General features: G+C 43.9%; 1 protein-coding gene across 1 annotated transcript; it reads left to right on the forward strand.

Moving 5' to 3' along the window:
- Nucleotides 1-1,024: 1,024 nt before the first annotated feature.
- On the forward strand, nt 1,025-19,520 carry LOC117901633 (zinc finger protein sens). The gene is made up of 5 exons (XM_034812463.1): nt 1,025-2,119; nt 11,140-11,986; nt 12,404-12,784; nt 13,119-13,300; nt 18,610-19,520. Exons 1-5 carry the CDS (start codon nt 1,618-1,620, stop codon nt 19,002-19,004), a joined length of 2,307 nt encoding a protein of 768 aa, XP_034668354.1. The 5' UTR covers nt 1,025-1,617; the 3' UTR covers nt 19,005-19,520.
- The last annotated feature ends 555 nt before the right edge of the window (nt 19,521-20,075 follow it).

Genomic DNA, 20,075 nt, shown 5'->3' on the forward strand with positions numbered 1-20,075 from the left:
ATCCTCCATCTCGAACTCATTCTGCAAGAACATTTATCCAGGAAAAACTATACACAAAAGATGTGTAGATAAAGTCTCTGGAATGACTCTCCCTAGTACTATTATTATCCACCTGCTAAAATCACTTAGCCGCCCATTGAATCCACCTCGTTTTATGGGGGAAGGAAAAGGAAACCATTTGAAGTTATGGCCAGAAACCAATCGCGAATGCCAACTCAAAGTCACACACAAAGCGAAAAGGTAATTGGGGGATAGAAACGCTTTGCCATGAGGCCATGCACAGTGTGAAAGTTTTTGCGGTGTGGTGGTGGCACAACACTTGAGTGGAACCGTGGAAGCACTTCAAAATTAAATGGCGTGGAGCACTTCAACTGCTGGAAGACAGCAGCGATTACCACAAATCGATGGATGGCCACGAAAGATCGAGCCGCCCACTGTCCCCCGCCCACCCATTGTGGGATGAAGGTAAAACCAAAGGCCAACAAACACGCGCCCCGCACACGCACATGCCCCCCGAACCCGAACCCTTGTACGATCCAGAGCGAAACCATTGTTCGTTGTTCGTTCTGGCGGCGCATTGATTTTTGAACGAATCAAAGCGGTATGCGCACTAAAAATACCAACAACAGCAGCAGCAGCAACAACAGCAACAACAGCAACAGGCATACCAAATCCAGATTAAGCTCGAAAGTCTGAAAAGAACGTGGGCGTGGCCTCAGTTTCCAACTCAAATAAGGGGGTGACAGAGCGAGACAACTCCCGAGTGCTAAAGCAAGAGCAGGACAGAGGGAGAGTGAGAGCATAAAAACCGCCAGCAATATGGTGGTTGTGTTTTTCAATTCCATTTCGTTTCCCACTGTCGCAACGTGTGTAGAGTTCCGTTTCACTCGCACCCATCTCGCTCTCTCTGGTTCTTGCGGCTCTCTCTTGGGTTTCTCTCTTCCATTCGAGGCAGCGGACAGAATAAACGTTACACTCGGGCGGAAACCAAACCGAACCACCGTTAATCGCGCCCGCTCTCTCTCATCGTTAACAGCACTGCGACGCGACGCAACGCGACGCTGCTGACCAAATCCAGATTTCTTCCAATCTTGGCGAAATCGCAATCGAGAATTCAGCGAGCGAGCGTCGGTCGTGTGGTGTTCCGATAAACGTTCCGGACAGAAAGTCAAGTGCACAAATCCGACGTCGAAACACAGATTCACTCTCAGTCCAGGCGCCGGCGTCAGCAGAAGCAACAGCAGCAGCAGCAGCATTGAGAGCGTGTTCCACTCTGGATTCCACTCTGACTTCGAGTTGGACTCGGAATTGTGGCCGTGATTAGGTTTTACGGTTTAGTCCGCTCGATGACGCTGAACCCAACAGTAGTTCCTCCAATGGCCACCAGCAGCAGCAGCTGAAGCTGAACAAAAATCTGTGACACTTCCTCCTCAATCGTGCGCGTGAACACAACAGACCGCTTCCGTATCCGTATCCCGTATTCGCCTCCAATCCGTGGTCCCATGCCGTCGCGTAAACTCCAATCAGTTGCAGTGCACAAGCCAAAGAAGAACCAAAGCTAGGATCTAAGATTAGTTCCAAAAATAAATATTTAAAAAAACTCAATCAGTGCCCAAGATGGACGTGGCCAAGCTGCAAGCGAATCCAGGCCAGCATCTACTGCATCCGGCTGCCTCAGCGGCACCTCCTGCCCATCAGCACCACCTGCCTCTCGACTACAGTTTGGGTAACTTTAAGCCGGCCATTGCCGCCGACTTTCCCGGCAATCCCTTCCTGGCCAGTCCGCAGCAGCAACAGCAGCAGCAGCAGCAATCGTCTTCGTCAACATCTTCCTCCTCTACATCGTCCATCGCATCGCTGCAGGTCCGCGATCTAAGTGCGTTGACCGCAATGGCCACGATACCCTCGCCCACCCAGCTGCTCCACCAGCGGATGCAGCAGGCCCAAATCTCGGTGGACGCCGCACTGGGGCACCACCAGCACCAGCAGCAGCAGCCCACCCACTCGCACTCGCACCCACAGCAACAGCCCCAGATGCCGCCGGCATCGACATCGCCTCGAGACTATGCGCCCATGTCTGCCTTCAAGGCGGTGCTACCCAAGAAGCGTTCTCCCGACGGTAAGTACAAAGGGAAAGGGATTTCATTTAATTGTTAAAAATGTGTGTGTGTCTGCGTGTGATAATATTGGATGCAAGTGGATCAAAGTTCATTATGGGTATATTATGTATAACTTTAGACCTGAATCATACGTGGAAACATTACATGGGACCTTCAGTACAAATAAAATCAATGAGTTCATTGATAGGTCCAGTAATGGTCTATTTCTTTATAAAAAAAAGGTGATTAACACTAAGTATAACAGATCTAACGGAGTAAAACCTTATAAAATATATTTCGGATTGAGCAGAGTTATATAATTATTAAAGTTTTCCTTCCACATATGTACATACATATGTATTTGATGTTTCATTAATTTAATTATTTGTTTTGATGTATCCATTGCCAGTTTTTATAATCCAATGACATCTTTACACATGTTTTATATACACATATGAATGTACAGAGAGATGTGTAGAGATTATCTTCCATGAAATAATCAAATCTATTTTTGTAAGCTTTTTGATAAGTTTCTGGGAATTCAGTTAAGTTAACCTCATCTTCAAATCAATATTTGACTTGGTTTTTGAATTTGATAAGATTTCATTTAGAAAATTGATTATTTTCCTAGATAATTACCAAAACTTAAAATGTTTTTTTATCATGTTTTATATATGTAAATGATAAAGTTGAAAATAGTTTTGAAATCAAGGAATAATAATAGCCTCTCCATCCAAGTTCTCAAAATCACAATTATGGCTGAAAGATCCAGCGTATATGTAAGTGTGCCCACAATATGATCGGCATACAACATTTCCAATATTAATTTGTTCAGCCCACAACAAGGTTTCATCCAGACCGGACCTGACCAGACCAGACCCATATTCCCCAAGTTAATTACAACAAAAACAGAAAAAGCAAACCATGAAACATGACTCCGAAAAGAGCTGCGACAAAATCCCCCGAACATGCAATGCCAGAAAATGTTAAAAATGTATTTGAATAATGTGTGATTTTAAAATATTGCATTGTGTCCGAGTGTGTGTGTGTCCACTGTGTGTGTGGCAGTGTCCATTTCAATGGTCATCCAGCCAGCAGTCATCCAGCGAGAGCTTCCACGGTGTTCGTTTAATTGGAAAAAACCCCAAGTTCAGTTGGTGGGAAAAACGTGAAAAACAAGAGCAGGGAAAGCTGCCGGAGGGGGATGGGGAGGAGGAGGATGGCAAATATTCATTATTCCGTTTGTGTATGGGTGAGAGAGTATCTGTGTCTGTATATCTGCGTGTGTGTGTGTGTGGCTGTGTGTCTGTGTGTCTGTGTTGGGGCGCTTAATGTGCAAATCTTCTGGGCGGACATTGGGGCGTACAAATGGATATCGGGGATTGAAAAATCCATAGCTGAACCACAGATACACAGATACCAGATACGGGGCTGGCTGCCCAGAAAATAAACGGACAAAACACGGTCCAGTTGGGTGGGGCTATGGGTGTGTGCGTGTCCGTATCTGTGTGTGAGAGGCAGACGCCGTTGTCATCGCCATCGCAGTTGAATTTCAAATATGAGCATTGAATGAGTGAATGAATGAATGAGTGTATGTCAGAGTGTGTGTGTGCTCTCTCTCTCCTTCTCTCTCTTTCGGTCTCTCACACACTCACACATGTACAGATCCAACGGAGTGGAGTGTGGCATCCGAGGCAGCGACAAGCGGATTTCATTTACCGGCATTACATGTATCCCACGGATATGTTTTTAGCTCTGCCTCTCTCCACGTTGTTTTGGGCCAGACATGGATATGCGGGAAAGCACAATCTCTCACACACAGACACACACACACACACTCACACATGTGCACTGAATTTTCAATTCCGTTTGCCGCGACATGCTTCCCTCTGACGCTTTTCCTCTTCCTCGTTCCCTCTTTTTTTTGTTGCCTGTGTGTTGGTTTCATTCTCTAGCGAAAATGAATTTCGCTTTGTTTGTTGAAATATTTTCTCCTTTTTTTTGGTTTTTTGTTGTGGAAAATATTGGTTACCTTCTCTCACACATGGGATCCCATGTTGACTGATTGGCCCCCAGTCCTGCCTGTGGAAATCTCTCTGGCTTTAACTGGAAATCCCAGTAACTTGATTACTTTTAAAGAATTCTGCATCATATGAGGGCCTCTTGAATGTGTGCTACGTACAATGTACATATGTGTGTGGGACTTTAATTGTGCAAATTAGATTGTTCCCAGAGTGTGAAAGTAATAATGACATCTCCCACATAATTACACAACCTTGCACCCGTCCGGGAGGTCAATCGAATACGCCCCACACCCATCCATGTCTCTCTGTGGGATCATCTTGAGTGTTTGACATACTCGTTCTAGTACGCCTTCTAGTGAGTGACTCAATTAATAAAGACTCTCCTCTAATGCTTCGGACACACTTTGACACCGTCGCGAGCTGCGACGACGTGTGTGACTCACGAATTAAGTTAAATTATGAATATTGCTGAGACCCCAGACTAAATGACAACTAATAGTCTGCGCAGGTCATAGGTTAAATGGCTGGAAGAACACAAATTAGTTGAACGGAGACCACATCACAGCATTGATTCATAGATTCAAAGTACAGGCATACTTTTCGAATGATATCAGACCAGAAAAATCAGAACGGGCCTTGGAAATCAGAAGTAAACATTCGCGCCCATAAATTATATTCATGATTTACTGTGACTCCGACTATCGGCCCATAGATGTGCTATATACCTTATATATGGGGCACCGAATTCATCGATATAAATTCAATAATAAATTTGTTAAGCCATTTTCAATCACACCAAACAATTGAACAGCGATTCGAATCAATTAAAAGGGCAATCGAAATATTCTATCGAATAAATAAACCAAAAGAACGCTTGCCAATCCCACACACACACACACATACAGTTCCACACACAAGTATGCATACGACTGTTTTTTCAAGAGGTTTGCTAATCAGAAAGAATTATAGGGGAACTTTGGTTGGAAAGTTAAATCGCTGAAAGTTGGTTGTAAATTAGAATTCAATAATAAAGGTTGTGGCAGATTTAAAAGTGTGGCACCTAGTGTTATAATATTTTATAAATCTTTGCTAAAATAGAGAACACTTTTAAGAGTACTTTTGCATAATAATTTCCCCTCTATTAAGTTTCTAATTTCTCTCATTATATTTCTAAAACCCATGGCAGGGCATTCCGTTGTCGACTCCCCATCGCATTATGCATTTCTGTGCGATTGCAATGTAGTATTATACCTACCTACCACCTTATTGATCAATAACAAATTGTCGCAACGAAAATCAGAGCAATATTTATGAAATATTTACGACACACGTCGTAATCATTGGCAACTCATCGCCTGTCATATATTTTTTGAACTTCTCACAAGTAGACGAAAATTGGGCATTGTAAATCTATAATAAAGATATCCAAAAACCCAACAACCAACCCGTCAGCCAGCCAGACAGTACGCCAAATAAAAGGAAAGCCACTCATGCCATAGAGGTCTCTATGGTCTTCAAACTCGTGTATCTGCCAGATACAAACCTACACACACACATACACACAGATAGATAGGGTGGCAGAGTGGTGGGAGGCTTGTGCAGATAGTCACCGCACACGCGTTATGATTTACGATCCTGAGGTAAATACATAACGACATCTAAACATGTCAATATCCTCTCCTGAGGCCAGTTGTAAAATCGAAAGAGTAAAAGTATCGTAAAGTAAGCGAAGCGACCGATAAGTACACAAAGGCAAAGGCACAAACCACAAGACAAACCTTCCGCATAGTTGCATGCAACATTAAGACAAATACGAGTGTAACTGCCACAAGTCCAGCCAAATTTTTGTTTTTCTTTTAATATTTATGACCTCGTTTCCATTCCGGGGTTCTATTCGGTGTTCGGTTTATCATCGCTTGCAATGTTTGACAAAGAAAAATCAATTTCCAGTGTGAAAGAACCGAGGCGAACCCTTGCATTTGGTCACGTTCGCTGTTTGAATATTGAAATTGGGATTTGCCCCTGCCCAGTCTCTCTCTCACGGAAACTGCGATTTTCGATATCAAATATTTCGTACTGTCATAAAAGCTACCAGTAGATATCGGGCTTATAGCAATCATAAAACCCCAACCACAAAGCGCAGAGGAGACTGCACATGAGATATCAGCAGTACGCATTCGTATGACACAATGAAATCGACTTTGAACCCCAAACCAAAACCAAAACCAACATCCAAATCAAAAGAATTGATTAATTCGCGTTGAGGTAAAAGTTATTTATAAATCAGATTTTGCCATTACTGGCATGCAAAAAGCTGCGATTGGTAGCCATAGCAATAATGCCAATTATTCGATAACGAATTTATTACCTGACATATTCCATAAAATTAAATAATTTATAATTAATTCAAGCAATTTTGTGCATTACAATATTATGTCTATATATTTTATTATTTATGCTATACCCTGCCGAAACGCACTGTACATTCTTCTGCACAAAATCACGAAATTCGCACGAAATTCTTTACCCGAGCAAAGTTTGAACGCAGGAAATCAATATATAAATTCGGAAATCGAAACAAACAACAACAAAAACTGAGCAGACCACCAATTAAATGTCATTTATCAGCAAGAGCGGAAAAAGGTAAAAATTGTAGTTAAAAGTTTAGATAGCCTTCTGATTTATGGCCCCCCAGCGATAAGCAAGCGGTGGGAAAGGGGAAGGCTGCCATGTGGGAAGAGTTAAGTGATTGGGTATAGAGGAGGGAGGTAGGGCGCTGCAGGGTCTAGACTATAGCCCATTCGATTGATTTGCAGTGTAAAAATAAATAATGTAATTGCAATTGCGATATGTGCAAGGTTGCTTCAAAGGAGAGCCACCGCAGGCCGACTGATAGACTGATAAAACGATTGACAATTGTTCCACCATTCAATCGCTCAATTTCTCAATCGCTCAATCCTTCTTGGGGTTTTCGCTGGGAACTGCCAACTGTGAGCTGGTGGTGAGTGGTGTTTGGATACGCAATCCCCATCTAATGCCACTCAACGAGTTGAGCTTATGCCAGGCTAAAGAGCTCTGGGCTCTTATCGACATCAACGATAGGGGGCATGGGAATTGGCATAGGTACTCGTATATATAGGGAATGGAAATGGATTGACATTAAATCTAAATCCAAATCGAAATACAAACTGAAATCCAACATCGAAATCGAACGAAATCTCAACGTATCCGTAAATCATGAGCATTCCACATTCTGGCACTGGCAACGAAACGGCAGACCAGAGACCTGCACAGAACACAGACCAAATCATGGCCTAATCTATCCAACCGTTCACAGTTTATGGCACCCTCTTCTGGTCATATCGCGTCGTCCGTGGGCCCTGCCCTCCGCTGCCCTGCTGCTCTGGCTCTATATTATTATTTATATTGCACTGTTTTCTTTCATATTTTTATTTGTCGCATTGCCACTTTCATATTTGCCGAAAGCTGAATTTGTTTTTATATTATTATGGCCCCAGGCAGTCCGGCCTCCGACTACTGTTGCCTTCCAGCCGGTTACCAGCGCTCCCGCTCCCGTTACCGATACTCAACTTTCTGATCCGATCATTTCTTTGGCCATGCTAAGTACCAGCAAAATATTATACAAACTTTGTACCCGCTCGTGTGGCGCCTGAATCAACTGATTTCGCACTCCAAGAGGAGTTGTAAATTCTTAAAAAAGAAACCCAAATGAGCTACGTTTCCAATGGCATGTGCGACCAAAATGTATACCTGATTTATTCTGATTCAAGAACTCGAGAACCTGCAGATGTTGGGTACTTTTGGCTACGATTTCCATGAAATATCTTAATTGTTTAGAATCATTACTAGAGTCTGTCTGTACTTGCAATGTCATCCAGCCAATGACTTGTGAGTTTTTAAGTCTATTTAGAATGAAGTGCATCTCCTTAGACAACTCAATTATTCTATTCCAACCTATCAGGGACTCCAACTTCTAGTAGAATAAAAGCCACACAGCGTATATTTTAGTATATCAAAAGAATTCACGTATAAACCTCCAACAAAAACCTTAAATAATTTCCAATAAAAACTGCCATAAAGTTATAAAACATATTACAATAATTAACACCTACGTGGCAGCCCGAACCCCAAGCCCTTTCGGAAATCGTTAACCCCAAACCAAACAGTAATGGCTGCAAATCGCCCCAAAACAATAATAATCCTGGCATAAGCCTGACAATGGGCCACAGCAGCAGCCATCCTCTCCCACAGACACAAAACAGACAGACAAACAGACAGGCAGACAGCCAAACCCTGACAAGAGGGGTGAAGAAGAGGGGTCAGGATAACAATGATTTCAATTACCATGCAGTGTCGAATAATTATTTTACCTTCTTCTTTTTTTGTTGTGTGCCGTTGTTGTTTGTGAACAAGTGCGTGGAGTGCGTGAATATTGCTCCCGGGCGAATAAAAACAGATGAACATCGACGCACCCACAGACGCCAGAGGGGGGAAAGAAGAGGATTTGCTTTTGCTTTGGGTGAGGAAGAGGGTGGACGACGGCTATGTCTAATGTCCACAAATTTATGACTTTACTGCCCGGCCGTCGAGGGGTCGTTGAAGCAGGAGCTGCGGCAGGATGAGTACCCAGCACTGTGCCACTTCCACTGCCACTTTGTCAGCCTCCAGCGTTCATCCCTGGAGCGGCATCGGGCACATGCTTATGCTCATTATTATCATTTAAACAAGTCGGCTCGGCTCTACGTGAGCCGCCCAGGAGCCATCCAAGAGCCACTCTTGTCCTCTTGTCTTGGGGTTGGCTTTCGTCCTGCTAGTTTTTCGTCGCCAGTTGCCAGTCAACAATTTTCCAAACGTTAAACGTTTCCAATTTTATTTGTCGACCTAGGCTTCTGATCCCGTGCACCCCCCTTATGCTCTCATCTTTCCTCCCCCACACACATTTGCAGGTTCTGTGCGTGTGGGCACGGTTACGGTTACGGGTACGGGTACGGGTTTTGGCGATTCCTCTATTCGATTCGTATTCGTTTTAATGGGGAAATGCTCTCGGGACGATTGTGTGCATAATTAGAATGAAAAGGGTTGGACTGGTAATGGTGGGGCACAGCAAATGGATATTTGCCGTAATGTCAATGATTAAAATTTAGATTTTAAGAGGGTGACACAAGAGATTTGGTTTTTTGTGTTAACATAATAGAAAATATAGAAAATTGATTAATAATTAATTAAAGTTATAGTTGAAAAATTGCAATACATGTTTGTCGTTTAAACAATTCAAAGGAAGTGTATAATATTCAGTAAAATGAAGTCATAATTTATATTTTCAATAAGGTGCAATTCAAGGAATTAATGCGGATGGGTGGCTACCCCTTTTCGCTTTAAAAACCTCCTGTCTCTCTTTTTTCTCTCTCCCGTTCTGATATTTCGGATGATATTTTCCTTGATCTGCTTTGCTGTATTCAGCAGTTGCTTAAAGTGTGGCTTATGTTAGATTTCCATATTGAAAAGCACTTAAAACCAAGAACCAAAAATCCAAAGAGCAAAGAGTAAACCACAACAGCAGAAGGGCAATAAAAACACTTGACACTGTGGCACGAAAGAATGAAGCAGCCAGAGCACAACCCTCCCTCCCCGCACTCCCCTGTGTATCTGTGTATCTGATGGATACAAAGAGATTCCTTCCCATTCAACTAAAATGCGCTCATTTCGCATATTCTTTCTTGTGCGTGTGGCGTGGGGTTTTTGTTTATATTTATTTGGCTTTGCGTTTTGCCGCCTCACCGACATTTACTTTTTCTGGAATCAAAGTCCCGCCCCTGTATTTACCTCCCGCTATATGTATATGGAATACCTCCGTCCAAGACAAGGGCTCATCCCCCTCATCAAGGGGTCTTTGCTCCGTTACTTTTATCTCCGTGGCGAATTAGAATGTTGTCAAATTGTTATTCTTTTGTAGCGATGCGGATTCATTCATTCATTCATTCGACTCGCCTCAGGCCTCAGGCATCCGTTCTCTGTCCTCCATCCCCCAGCCCCGTGTCGTGGTTTGTACTTGCTTCTCCGAGCGGTAGCGGTACCGTACCCCTTTCCCGACACACAGTATAAGGCCTGCGCCTGCGTCAATTCAATCCTCAGCGAAATGTCGCCAGGCAGTTCGTGCCCTGCTTTTGTGTGTGTGTTTTCTGTTTTGTCATGCTCCATTTAGCCGAGTGTGCACCGAACAGATGTTCTATTTAAACGCACATTATTATTATTTCATTTCGACAGGCGATACGATAGACTCGACTCGACTCGACTCGCCTCTTCCACGTCTTCTTTAGCGCTGGCTGTTCGCGAGTTGTTGTGTGCACCACACAAAAGAGACGGCTTTGAAATGAATGTGGATATACAAATAATATGTGGATAGATCAGAGTTATTATTTGACACATATTTCTACGCGGAAGATCTCCACTTTTGATTTGATTTATGGCCACAGTTCACTCTTCTTCACTTTCATCTTCCTATGTCCTATTTTTCTGCCTCTTGCTCCGTTCGCTTGCGACGTTTTTGTCGGGTGGCTGCTCTGGTCCAGGGGCGTGCCATCGTCAACCCTGAGCGCCGGCGCCATGTCCGTCCGGTCGGCCTACCGATGCCCAATATCTCGGGGTGACGATGCCGAATGATGATGCGTTGATGTCAAATGCGGGACGAAGGAAGAGGCGAGGAGTGGGGTGGCGGAATGGGAATGGGCTGGGCTGGGCAGGATACGTTGATTAGGGTGAATTAATGGTCATGTAAGGTGGATTAGGCGATTGAATACGAAAATAATTACATTTGAAATTCGATACGCTTTGTATAGAACGATGTGTGTGTGTTTGTGTATGTGTTAGAGAAGAGATACAGGTGGATTTTCCTACCCTTTCTTATTCCTCATGGGTGTGCATGATTGATGATTGATGTGCCACGCGCCTCGCTCTGATTTTGACTAAACGTTCGCTTTCTCTGTCTTTCTCTGTAGATGCCTCTCTCGCCTTTAGCATAAGCAGATTGGTCAAGACTGAACACCTGACGGCGATGGCAGCCGCCGCCGCAGCGGGACTGAAGCCCCCAACGCCTCTGGAAGACAACAACAACTCAATTTCGATGCTGAGCAAAAACCAACATCATCATCATCAGCCCCAGCAACAGCAGCAGCAACACCAACAGCAGCATCTTCCCCAGCATCACCATCAGATACTGCAGCGATCGAAGCCCACATTCCTCAGTGCCAGCGAACAGTTGCGCCAGTCCCGCTCCCGTTCCCGCTCGAGATCGAGGACGCCGTCACACAGCTCCTCGCAGATTGACATGGAGGATGCGGACTCGCACCACTCGCATCGCTCGCTGCATTCCCGCTCTCGCTCGCCCAGATCCCGCTCGCGCTCCCACTCGCGGTCACGCTCCCACTCGAGCAGCTCCTCCGTCGAACTGGAGGTGGACTCGCCGCCGGGCAGTCCCAGCATCAGCTCACCGAGTGCCGCCTCCGCCTCCGAGCTGCTGATCACGGCCAACAGCAGCACCAGCAGCATCATCTCCAAGAAGTCGGATCTCTTCTCGGTCTCCGCCCTGCTGCGGCGGGACGAGCCACAGCAGAGACGCGCCCGCAGTCCCCAGCTCGGCCATCTGGCCAGCTCTGCCTCGGCCCTGGCCATGCCCTTCAACCCATTGGAGGCCATGCGGCAGGGCTATCCGCCCAACTATGAGGCAGCAATGTTCCAACGCCCACTCTTCTCGCCCGCTCTGCCCTTTTTTGCAGCCGTTGCCTTCCACCAAGGCCAGCAGCAGCAGCAGCAACAACAACAGCAACAGTCTGGACTGGGAGCAGGGTAAGTTGGGTGGTGAATTACTTACATACATATGTATATGGGAAGACTATGTTTTGATCTATTAGTGAAGAGGAATGCTCGTACCAAGAGGGAGTTAGGAAGGGAGAGCTACAGAGCACAGAACATAGTTTGTTTCTATATTTTTCATTTGTTTGAAACATCAAGGTCGACGTGTCTCACAGCGTTCCTCCTCGTTGGTAGTAGTTCCTGCGTTATTTACGGTCATCGAAAGCTTTACTTTAATCCTTTACACTTTCATATTATGTAGATTTGTTCCTCATTATTACTGCCATTAAATTGGTTAGTCAAAGACACAGACACAGACAGAGAGTGGAAGGGAGTGGTCGGTCGGGCGCTAGTCCTATTCTTAATTAACTCGCCTCAATTAAATGTGTTTTTGCCATTTCCCATTTGCAGCTACCATCCGGACTCGCAGGAAAATCTCTTCCGTTTGCGGAGTCTCATGGTGCCGCTGCAGTCCGCCGGACAGAACAACTCCACAGCAGCGGCTGCGGCAGCGGCAGCAGCAGCGGCAGCCGTCGGTGTGGGTGTGCCCCCAAATGGAGGACACTTGGGTCTGCCGCACGCGCCACATCTGCATTTCCATCACATGGCGGCCAAGTGGCCGGGCCTGCACCAATTCAGCGACCTGTACTCGTGCATGAAGTGCGAGAAAATGTTCTCCACGCCGCACGGCCTCGAGGTGCACTCCCGCCGGACCCATCATGGCAAGAAGCCCTATGCCTGTGAGCTGTGCAACAAGACCTTCGGCCATGAGGTTAGCCTCAGTCAGCACAGGTATGTGAGAGTGGCATTTGGCCACAAAAAGCCACCATCTGTAGGATAGGTGCGGGGGCAGGGCAAGGGGATCTGCATACCTAATGAGTGGACTCTGTCTGGGTCCGAAATGGACTCCTGCTGTCCTGGGACACTTTGCATTACTTAATTTAGCCGAAATGGCTGGATTTTAGCCTGACCAAATGTTTGCCTTTGTGGCAGTAGTTAAAACAGGATCCCCAACCCCGCTGCCTGCACCTTGCTTGGGGAATTGGAATGGAGTTTGGCTTTAATTACAGCAAACGCTCGTTAACGTGAATCTCTCTCCTTCTCTCTTCCTTTGCTGTTTCCTCAGGGCGGTGCACAATGTGGAAAAGGTGTTCGAGTGCAAACAGTGTGGCAAACGCTTCAAGCGTTCCAGCACGCTGTCCACACATCTGCTCATCCACAGCGACACGCGGCCTTATCCCTGCAGCTACTGCGGCAAGCGATTCCACCAGAAGAGTGATATGAAGAAGCACACCTACATACACACAGGTAAGTCATGAGATATTCTCTATAAATTTAAATACAAATAACACTACAATCGTTGGAGTGGTGCTGATCGTGAATATATCCATACACTGTATGGGATTGAGTCCCTTCCTTTTGCGCCTTGAAAACATGAACGAAAAATCGTTGGCAAACATAAATCTATTCCTGTTCTCTTAGGAACATTTTTGAAATTCAGATTTCTGCACTTTTTATGGCTCAGCCTACATTATACATGTACGGTTCCCAGACTAAAGAAAGAACTTTAAAGTATCTGCCCATAAAGAAAAGCCCAGTAAATGGGGAAGGGGAATTACCAGAAATGGGGGCACTATCGAGGACAGGAAGCGTAGCCATTAAAGCGTTTGGCAAACCACCACCAAAAGCCGCATTCAGTCGCCAGTTCGCCAGTTCCAATTACAGTTGCCAACGCCAGCCATCGCAGAGCCAAAACCAACGCCAGAATCGGCAGATAGAAAAGATAGCGTGAGGGGGAGAGACGTGCAAAAAAAAAGAAAAATGGAGCAGACAAAAGAGCTCCACGGTTTACTCTCTAGAAAATCGCAAGGAAAAGAGAGCCAGAGAGATAAAGAGAGAGAACGAACCCAGAGAGAATCAGAACTATAAAATCAGTGAGCGGGAGAGAGCCGTGCTGCTGATAAGAGGCTGAAAGTGCGGAAAGCAAGCGGGACGGACGGGTGGACAGACTGCTATATACAAGACTCCACTCTGGGCGAGCGAGAGACTGGAAGGTCTGCACACACACAGATACAATCGCGAAACGAAACGAACGCCTCAGTGAGTGAGCGAGTGAGTGAGTGAGTGAGAGTGAGAGGCAGCAACAGCAGAAGCGGACAGAGAAATCACAGCCGACCAATGAAAAATTTAGTCAAGAGATTTTGATTTTCTGTTTTATACGCGCGCACACACACGAATAACAAATACGAGACACACACACTAACACACTCACACACATGCATACAAATTGTGCTGCTGTATAGGTGGCTCATGTACACACCCTTACGCAGGTTGGCCTCCGCCATTACGAACCGAAACTGAAACACGGCTAAAGGGAAACGGTGAAACATGGAACGGGGAACGAGGAACGGGTAGAAGGTCACAGTGGGGCGGCTGTGGGTGCGGCTGAGGTTGAGTCTCGGGGTAGGGGCAGGGCATTAGCATCGATTTCAAGTTCTTGATGTCTACGTGAAAATTTCTAATCTCAAATGCGATTTATTTTGCTTTTTGCTGACATGCCCAAAAAATGTTTTCGCTTCAAGTTTAAGTTTGCCGAAAGATACCACGAATTGTTTTTTTGAGGAATGTTCGCCTTTGAAATTTATTTAAATAAAGTATCAAAAGTACCAACTGAATGTTTTGCAACCGAAAAAAAAAACCTTTCTATGATTGCTTATAACTGAAAATTTGACTAATTTTATACTCTTTTGGAAGAATTTTCTTCATGGCAAAGAGGTTTATTTTTGTTCAGTTCCACATGATTTCATAATCTCAGCTACAATAATAAGCATCTTTATTGATTCATCAGATTTCCCTTCTATATACGCAGTCTGGATCATTAGGCATAAAAAGCGTAAATTCCTGTTGCCTTCAAATCAGTTTACAAATGGCAAGGATAATAACCTCTAATAAGCAAGAGTTCCCTCCACTCGAGCTCCTCCCTCAAAGCAGATGTCTGGCAAAATCAGTGGAAGAGAAATCTGCGCACACACACACACACTCGTACATACAGAGCGAGAAAAGCAGAGAAAGAGAGAAATATTCCAGACATTTTTATCGTTTTGCCGTCTTCGATTTAGGACGTGTGCCTACCCAGACTCGACCCCAACCCAGTCCTCCCTCTGACAGCAGTCCGCACATGTGGCGATGTTCAGCTTAAACATTTCAAGATTTCCCATTTCCCATTCAACTGTTTTGGTTTGTTCCGTTTCCATTTCCTGCTCTGCTAAATTCCTTTATCTTTCTTTACGACTTATCCTTAATTTTCCTTCTTTCCTTCGCTTTCTCTTCTCTCTCTCTCTCTCTCTCCGTTTGAGACGTGTTTCCATTCCGTACAGCAGATTTTTCCTTCTTTCGTATGATGTGATTTTTCTGAACCGATTCCTTGGGTTTTTTTCCGTTCAGTTCAAGTTGCTTTCTTCATTTTCGTATATTTACTTTTTGGCCAAATGTTTTTATATCCTTCTCCTGTGTGTGTTTTGCTACCATTTCCCTCTTGCTCTTGTTCTACAGTAAGTGTTGTTGCTGTTGCGCTTTTATTTCCCTGCCTCAGATTTTTCCGTTTCCCCAAAATTTATGCGCCATAAAACGGGGAGAAAGTGGAAACACAATACGTTGCTTCTTTTTGGGATTTTTACTTATTCATGACTTTTGTTATTCCATTCGAAAATTCAATCTTATTGCGGCAAAGGTGAAATGGTCTTGCTTTTTTTCTCTTCTTTGGTTGAAACAAATCGATAATTTAAAAAGGTGGCAAAGGTTAAATGAAAAGTTCTTAAAGGTTGAAACGTACACTTAAATCCAGAGGGATCTATTCTTTTTTTTCCAACTTTTCAGTAGGTTGAACATTCAAGCCTTTAATTTCGTAAGGAACGCGACTAAATTATCTATTTCTATACATATTTCCCATGGCATGAACACACAAATGCTTTTAATACAGTCTAGATTGCTTACAGCTATCAGTCTCCAACTATAAAGCTACATTAAATAATAAATTTTATCTAAAGATAAAAAAAAGACAATTTCCAAAGACTTCCCACAATTGCCTTTCACCCTCTTCACAATTAAATCTTAAATTTCAATCAACACTCAAAGTATGCCCCTGCCCCCATTCTATGCTTTTCACAAATCAAATCCAAAAACCCCAAATCCGTTTTCCCTCTGTTTCGCAGACGGTCCACATGGCGTATGCGTGATTTGATGCCCACTGAAATATGTTGGAACGTGTTGAATTAGGAAATAGGATGCCAGGGGGGGAGCAGGAGAGAGTGGAAAGTGAAAAGTGGAGTGCAGCAGAAGTAAAGCATAAAATATTAGAAGACTAAGAGGCAAGCCATTCGGACGGGGGCCACGCCAAGATTTAAAAGTATTTCTTCGAGTATCTCCCACAATGTGATGCAATAAAAATCCTTGAAAAAGCAAACGAGCAAAGAAACTTTCTATACATAAGCTGCCCCAATGCTTCCAACTACTCCAGACTCTAGTATCTGGCCCCCGTAAAAGTTTTTTGCTTTGGAAACTGCCGACGGCCGACGGGATTTTTGCTTTTCCCTACTCCCCCTTTGGGTTTGGGGTCTCTCGTTTGTGTTCGTTGCTCGCTGCTCGAGCCGTGATAAATAATAAAAGCTGCTCTATAATCTCTGCGACTACGTGACGTTATTTGTGCCGATAGTGCACGAACGTGCCCCGAGCAGCAGCAGCACCAGCACCACCCGAGAGCCAGCCTCGAGCCCCAAGGAGAAGAACCCCAAGAACCCTTCAGCATCAGCGTCAGGCATGTGTTTGTGTCTGTGCCAGAGACAGAGTCATGCTCTCGTTGAGGCCAACTGAGAGCCAACTTTCGCCTGACTACTCAATTTTACTGTTGCTCCCTCCCCCATTGCCCCCATCCCATCCCCCACCAATCCCTTCTCCAGATTCTTAAGCAGAAGAGGAAGAGATTCTCATGCCGCGGGAGCTAAAAGTTGAATCAGAGCACATCCCTACGGTCGAATGTTTCACAATCACGTCGCTGCAATTCCATTATATACAACGAAGCGAAGCAGCCGCTGCCGCTGCCGTTGCCTTTCCTTCCGTTTCGGTGGTTGTACACAGCTCTCTCGTTCATCTCTCTCTCTCTCTCTTTCTTCTCTGCTCCTCTCTTTTGCTATACATATCCCTCGGAGAGTATATGTGTGTTCTGTTTACATATTTTATGTACACACGGTAGGGAGCCCAGCGGCAGAAACCAGAGTCAGGTTCTCTCCTCAAGTTAGCATGTTGTCGTCGTTATTTTGTTGCCATCACCCTCAATCTGTATCACTGTATATAAGTCTGTACATATACCCATGTACATATGTATGCATGGTATATAAAATGTAACCCAACCTATGCCACTATCTCCCATAGATAAGCAACAAAAAGAAATATTTGTATGCGATGTAGTACATTCCGCTACCATTCCAACTACCAGCAAAAGTTTTGTGGTGCCACAAATAAATATAATCAAAGTTTTCCCATAGCCAGGGGTGTGCGAATGGATTTAGTTCTGGGTAGAACCAAGACCTGTTTCAATGATAAACGATTAATTAGAGAGAAAGTCTGTTAATAGATACTGCCTAAAGCAGCAGAGGGAATAGGAAGATTCAGTAAGGAAGAAGTACTCTACATTTTGATTTCCAAGTGGATCTGTAAAGCTCATAAACCAAAAAGATTAAACCTCGAAATTATAGGAATATTCCGCAATATTTTATGGAATTTAACAGAAAATCCAACAGACATTACATCCCTTCTCTCAATAAACCAAATGATCTGCCTGTAACTTAGCACTTAAAATATTCCCTTTAATTTCTGAGATTTGATTACAAAGACCGCAAGGTTGATGGCTTTTCTGGCGCCCAAACAAAATTCATTCATTTCGAACAGTGGTTTTTTTTCGCCCGAAATCTCTAATGAAAAATTTAACAGAATGAAATTGTGCAATAAATGGAAATTAAAGCTGAAACAAGGGAGGGGGATTACGAGCCAGGAAGGAAAAGAAAAAATGCGAAGAAAATTACTTTAAAAATGTTGTTGAGGCAGTGGGAAATATTCGGTTCTTTAAGTGCCGGAGACCGGAGTGCCGTAACCACAGAACATCACACAGATGAACCAACAAAAAAAAAGAAGCTGAAATTTAAAAAGGACTCGAGGACTCTTCTGCCACATTTCCTTACCCCAGATGAGTCGGTTGAGGATGGAGGATGGAGCATGCAGTAGGGGGATGTTGAATGGAGCGTCCTGTGGTCTGCGGAGATGACTTACATGGGGAGTCTTGTTCCCGGGTGATGGGTCTGGAAATGCTTTCTGTCTGGCGCCGATTCGCCTTTTTGGGGGATGCCACAAGCAGAGCCGAAGAGTCGGAACTTTTGCATGTGTGTGTGTGGGGGTGTGTGGGTGGTGGATGCGGCCATGAAAGCAGAAAAGATACTTAAAATGGCGCACACTGGTTGAATATTTTGGCAGTAGATATTTGTGAACTATTGGGATACTCTATCGAATTAAACATACTCCGATATACTTTACTCTAATTCCAACTCTTTTTCCTTTCCTTATTGCAGGTGAGAAGCCGCACAAGTGTCAGGTGTGTGGCAAGGCGTTTAGCCAGAGCTCGAACCTGATAACGCACTCCCGCAAGCACACCGGCTACAAGCCCTTCTCCTGCAAGCTCTGCCACAAGTCCTTCCAGCGCAAGGTGGACCTGCGACGGCACAAGGAGACCCAGCACACCGATCTGCGTGTCCATCTCGGCAAGGTGGACTTCATGTCGGCAGCAGCAGCGGCGGCGGCTGCCTCTGCCGAACTGGCAGCCGGTGTGGGTGTGGGAGTGAGTGGCCAGCAGGCGGGTCCGTCACCAGCGAATCAGGGTCCCAATGCGGTCACATCCGGCCCGACAGCAGCGGGAGGACCACAGATGGGGTCTCTCAACTGTCAAAAGGTGTCGCTGCTGGTATAACATCAGCAGCAGCAGCAAGGGGCAGGCCAAATCCAAATCCAAATCAACCGCAATCATTGTGCAATAGATGGAAGTGAAAATAATCATCGTCAGGCATTTTCCTTTGCCGTTTCGCATTGAGAAATGTTTGAGAAGTACACCAAAAACCGAAAACCAAAAAAGATAAACTAATTTAAATAGTTTTAAGCAAAAGACAGTTAACCAATATTTCCCATGTTGCCAAAAAGAAAAGAATAGAAAAACTAACACGAAATAATACCAAAGAAAATCCAAGAAAAAGCTAATACAATTAAAGACTAATAGTCACACCTCCAATTCTCATTAAAAACTAACATAGATATTGCCATATAAATAGCTCTCTCTTAACTCTCTCATCTTCAAAGCAAACCCAAGAACTACGATGCAAAAAATATTCCAATATCAAAAACTAAAAGATTTTCCAATGTTTTTTCTTGATGTATGTGAGATTTCTGTGCGATAAATGGGATTTCCAATCAAATGAAAATCAAAATAAAATTAAAAACAAAAAATCCATCAATATGTTGTACGTGTCGTACTTTGTAAAATGTAAAACAAATAAACAAAAATAATATTAATTAAATTACAAATAAAAACCAAAAGAATGTTCCAAGTTTTCGCTTCTAGATAGTTGTGAAATTTTAAACCAAAATCGCTGTAACTATTTTGATATTATATCATTCCAATGAATTTAGTCTAATTAATAAATTTTTTAACTTATTTATACATATAATACGTGTATGTATGTAAAAGCAAAATGCTAATTAAATATATATAAACATATATATTTTCATTTTAATGTTCAACAACAAATAATATATGTAATATTATTATAACAAAATATGAATGGAAAAAGGAAAAACTAATCTAAATTCTAAGTATTTTTATGTTTTCAAAATAAATTAAATTTATTAAGCAAATTCTGGAGTATATTTTGATTATAAAAGGGGATAATGGGGTTTACTTTCCACTCTTAATAAGAGGATGTCCTAAATCGATATCGATATTCTGACATTTAGGTATATAAATATATAATTCGATTGCTGACTCGAA

This window comes from Drosophila subobscura, chromosome U, assembly GCF_008121235.1.
Source record: "Drosophila subobscura isolate 14011-0131.10 chromosome U, UCBerk_Dsub_1.0, whole genome shotgun sequence".
Classification (NCBI taxonomy): Eukaryota; Metazoa; Arthropoda; class Insecta; order Diptera; family Drosophilidae; genus Drosophila; species Drosophila subobscura.

What these genes read in the sequence shown, in the direction of transcription:
- LOC117901633 (XM_034812463.1), top strand. Translation starts at nt 1,618, where the DNA reads ATGGACGTGGCCAAGCTGCAAGCGAATCCAGGCCAGCATCTACTGCAT. An exon ending in CAAGAAGCGTTCTCCCGACG is followed by an intron (nt 2,120 to 11,139) that starts GTAAGTACAAAG and finishes CTTTCTCTGTAG; the next exon opens with ATGCCTCTCTCGCCTTTAGC. An exon ending in GCACACCTACATACACACAG is followed by an intron (nt 13,301 to 18,609) that starts GTAAGTCATGAG and finishes TCCTTATTGCAG; the next exon opens with GTGAGAAGCCGCACAAGTGT.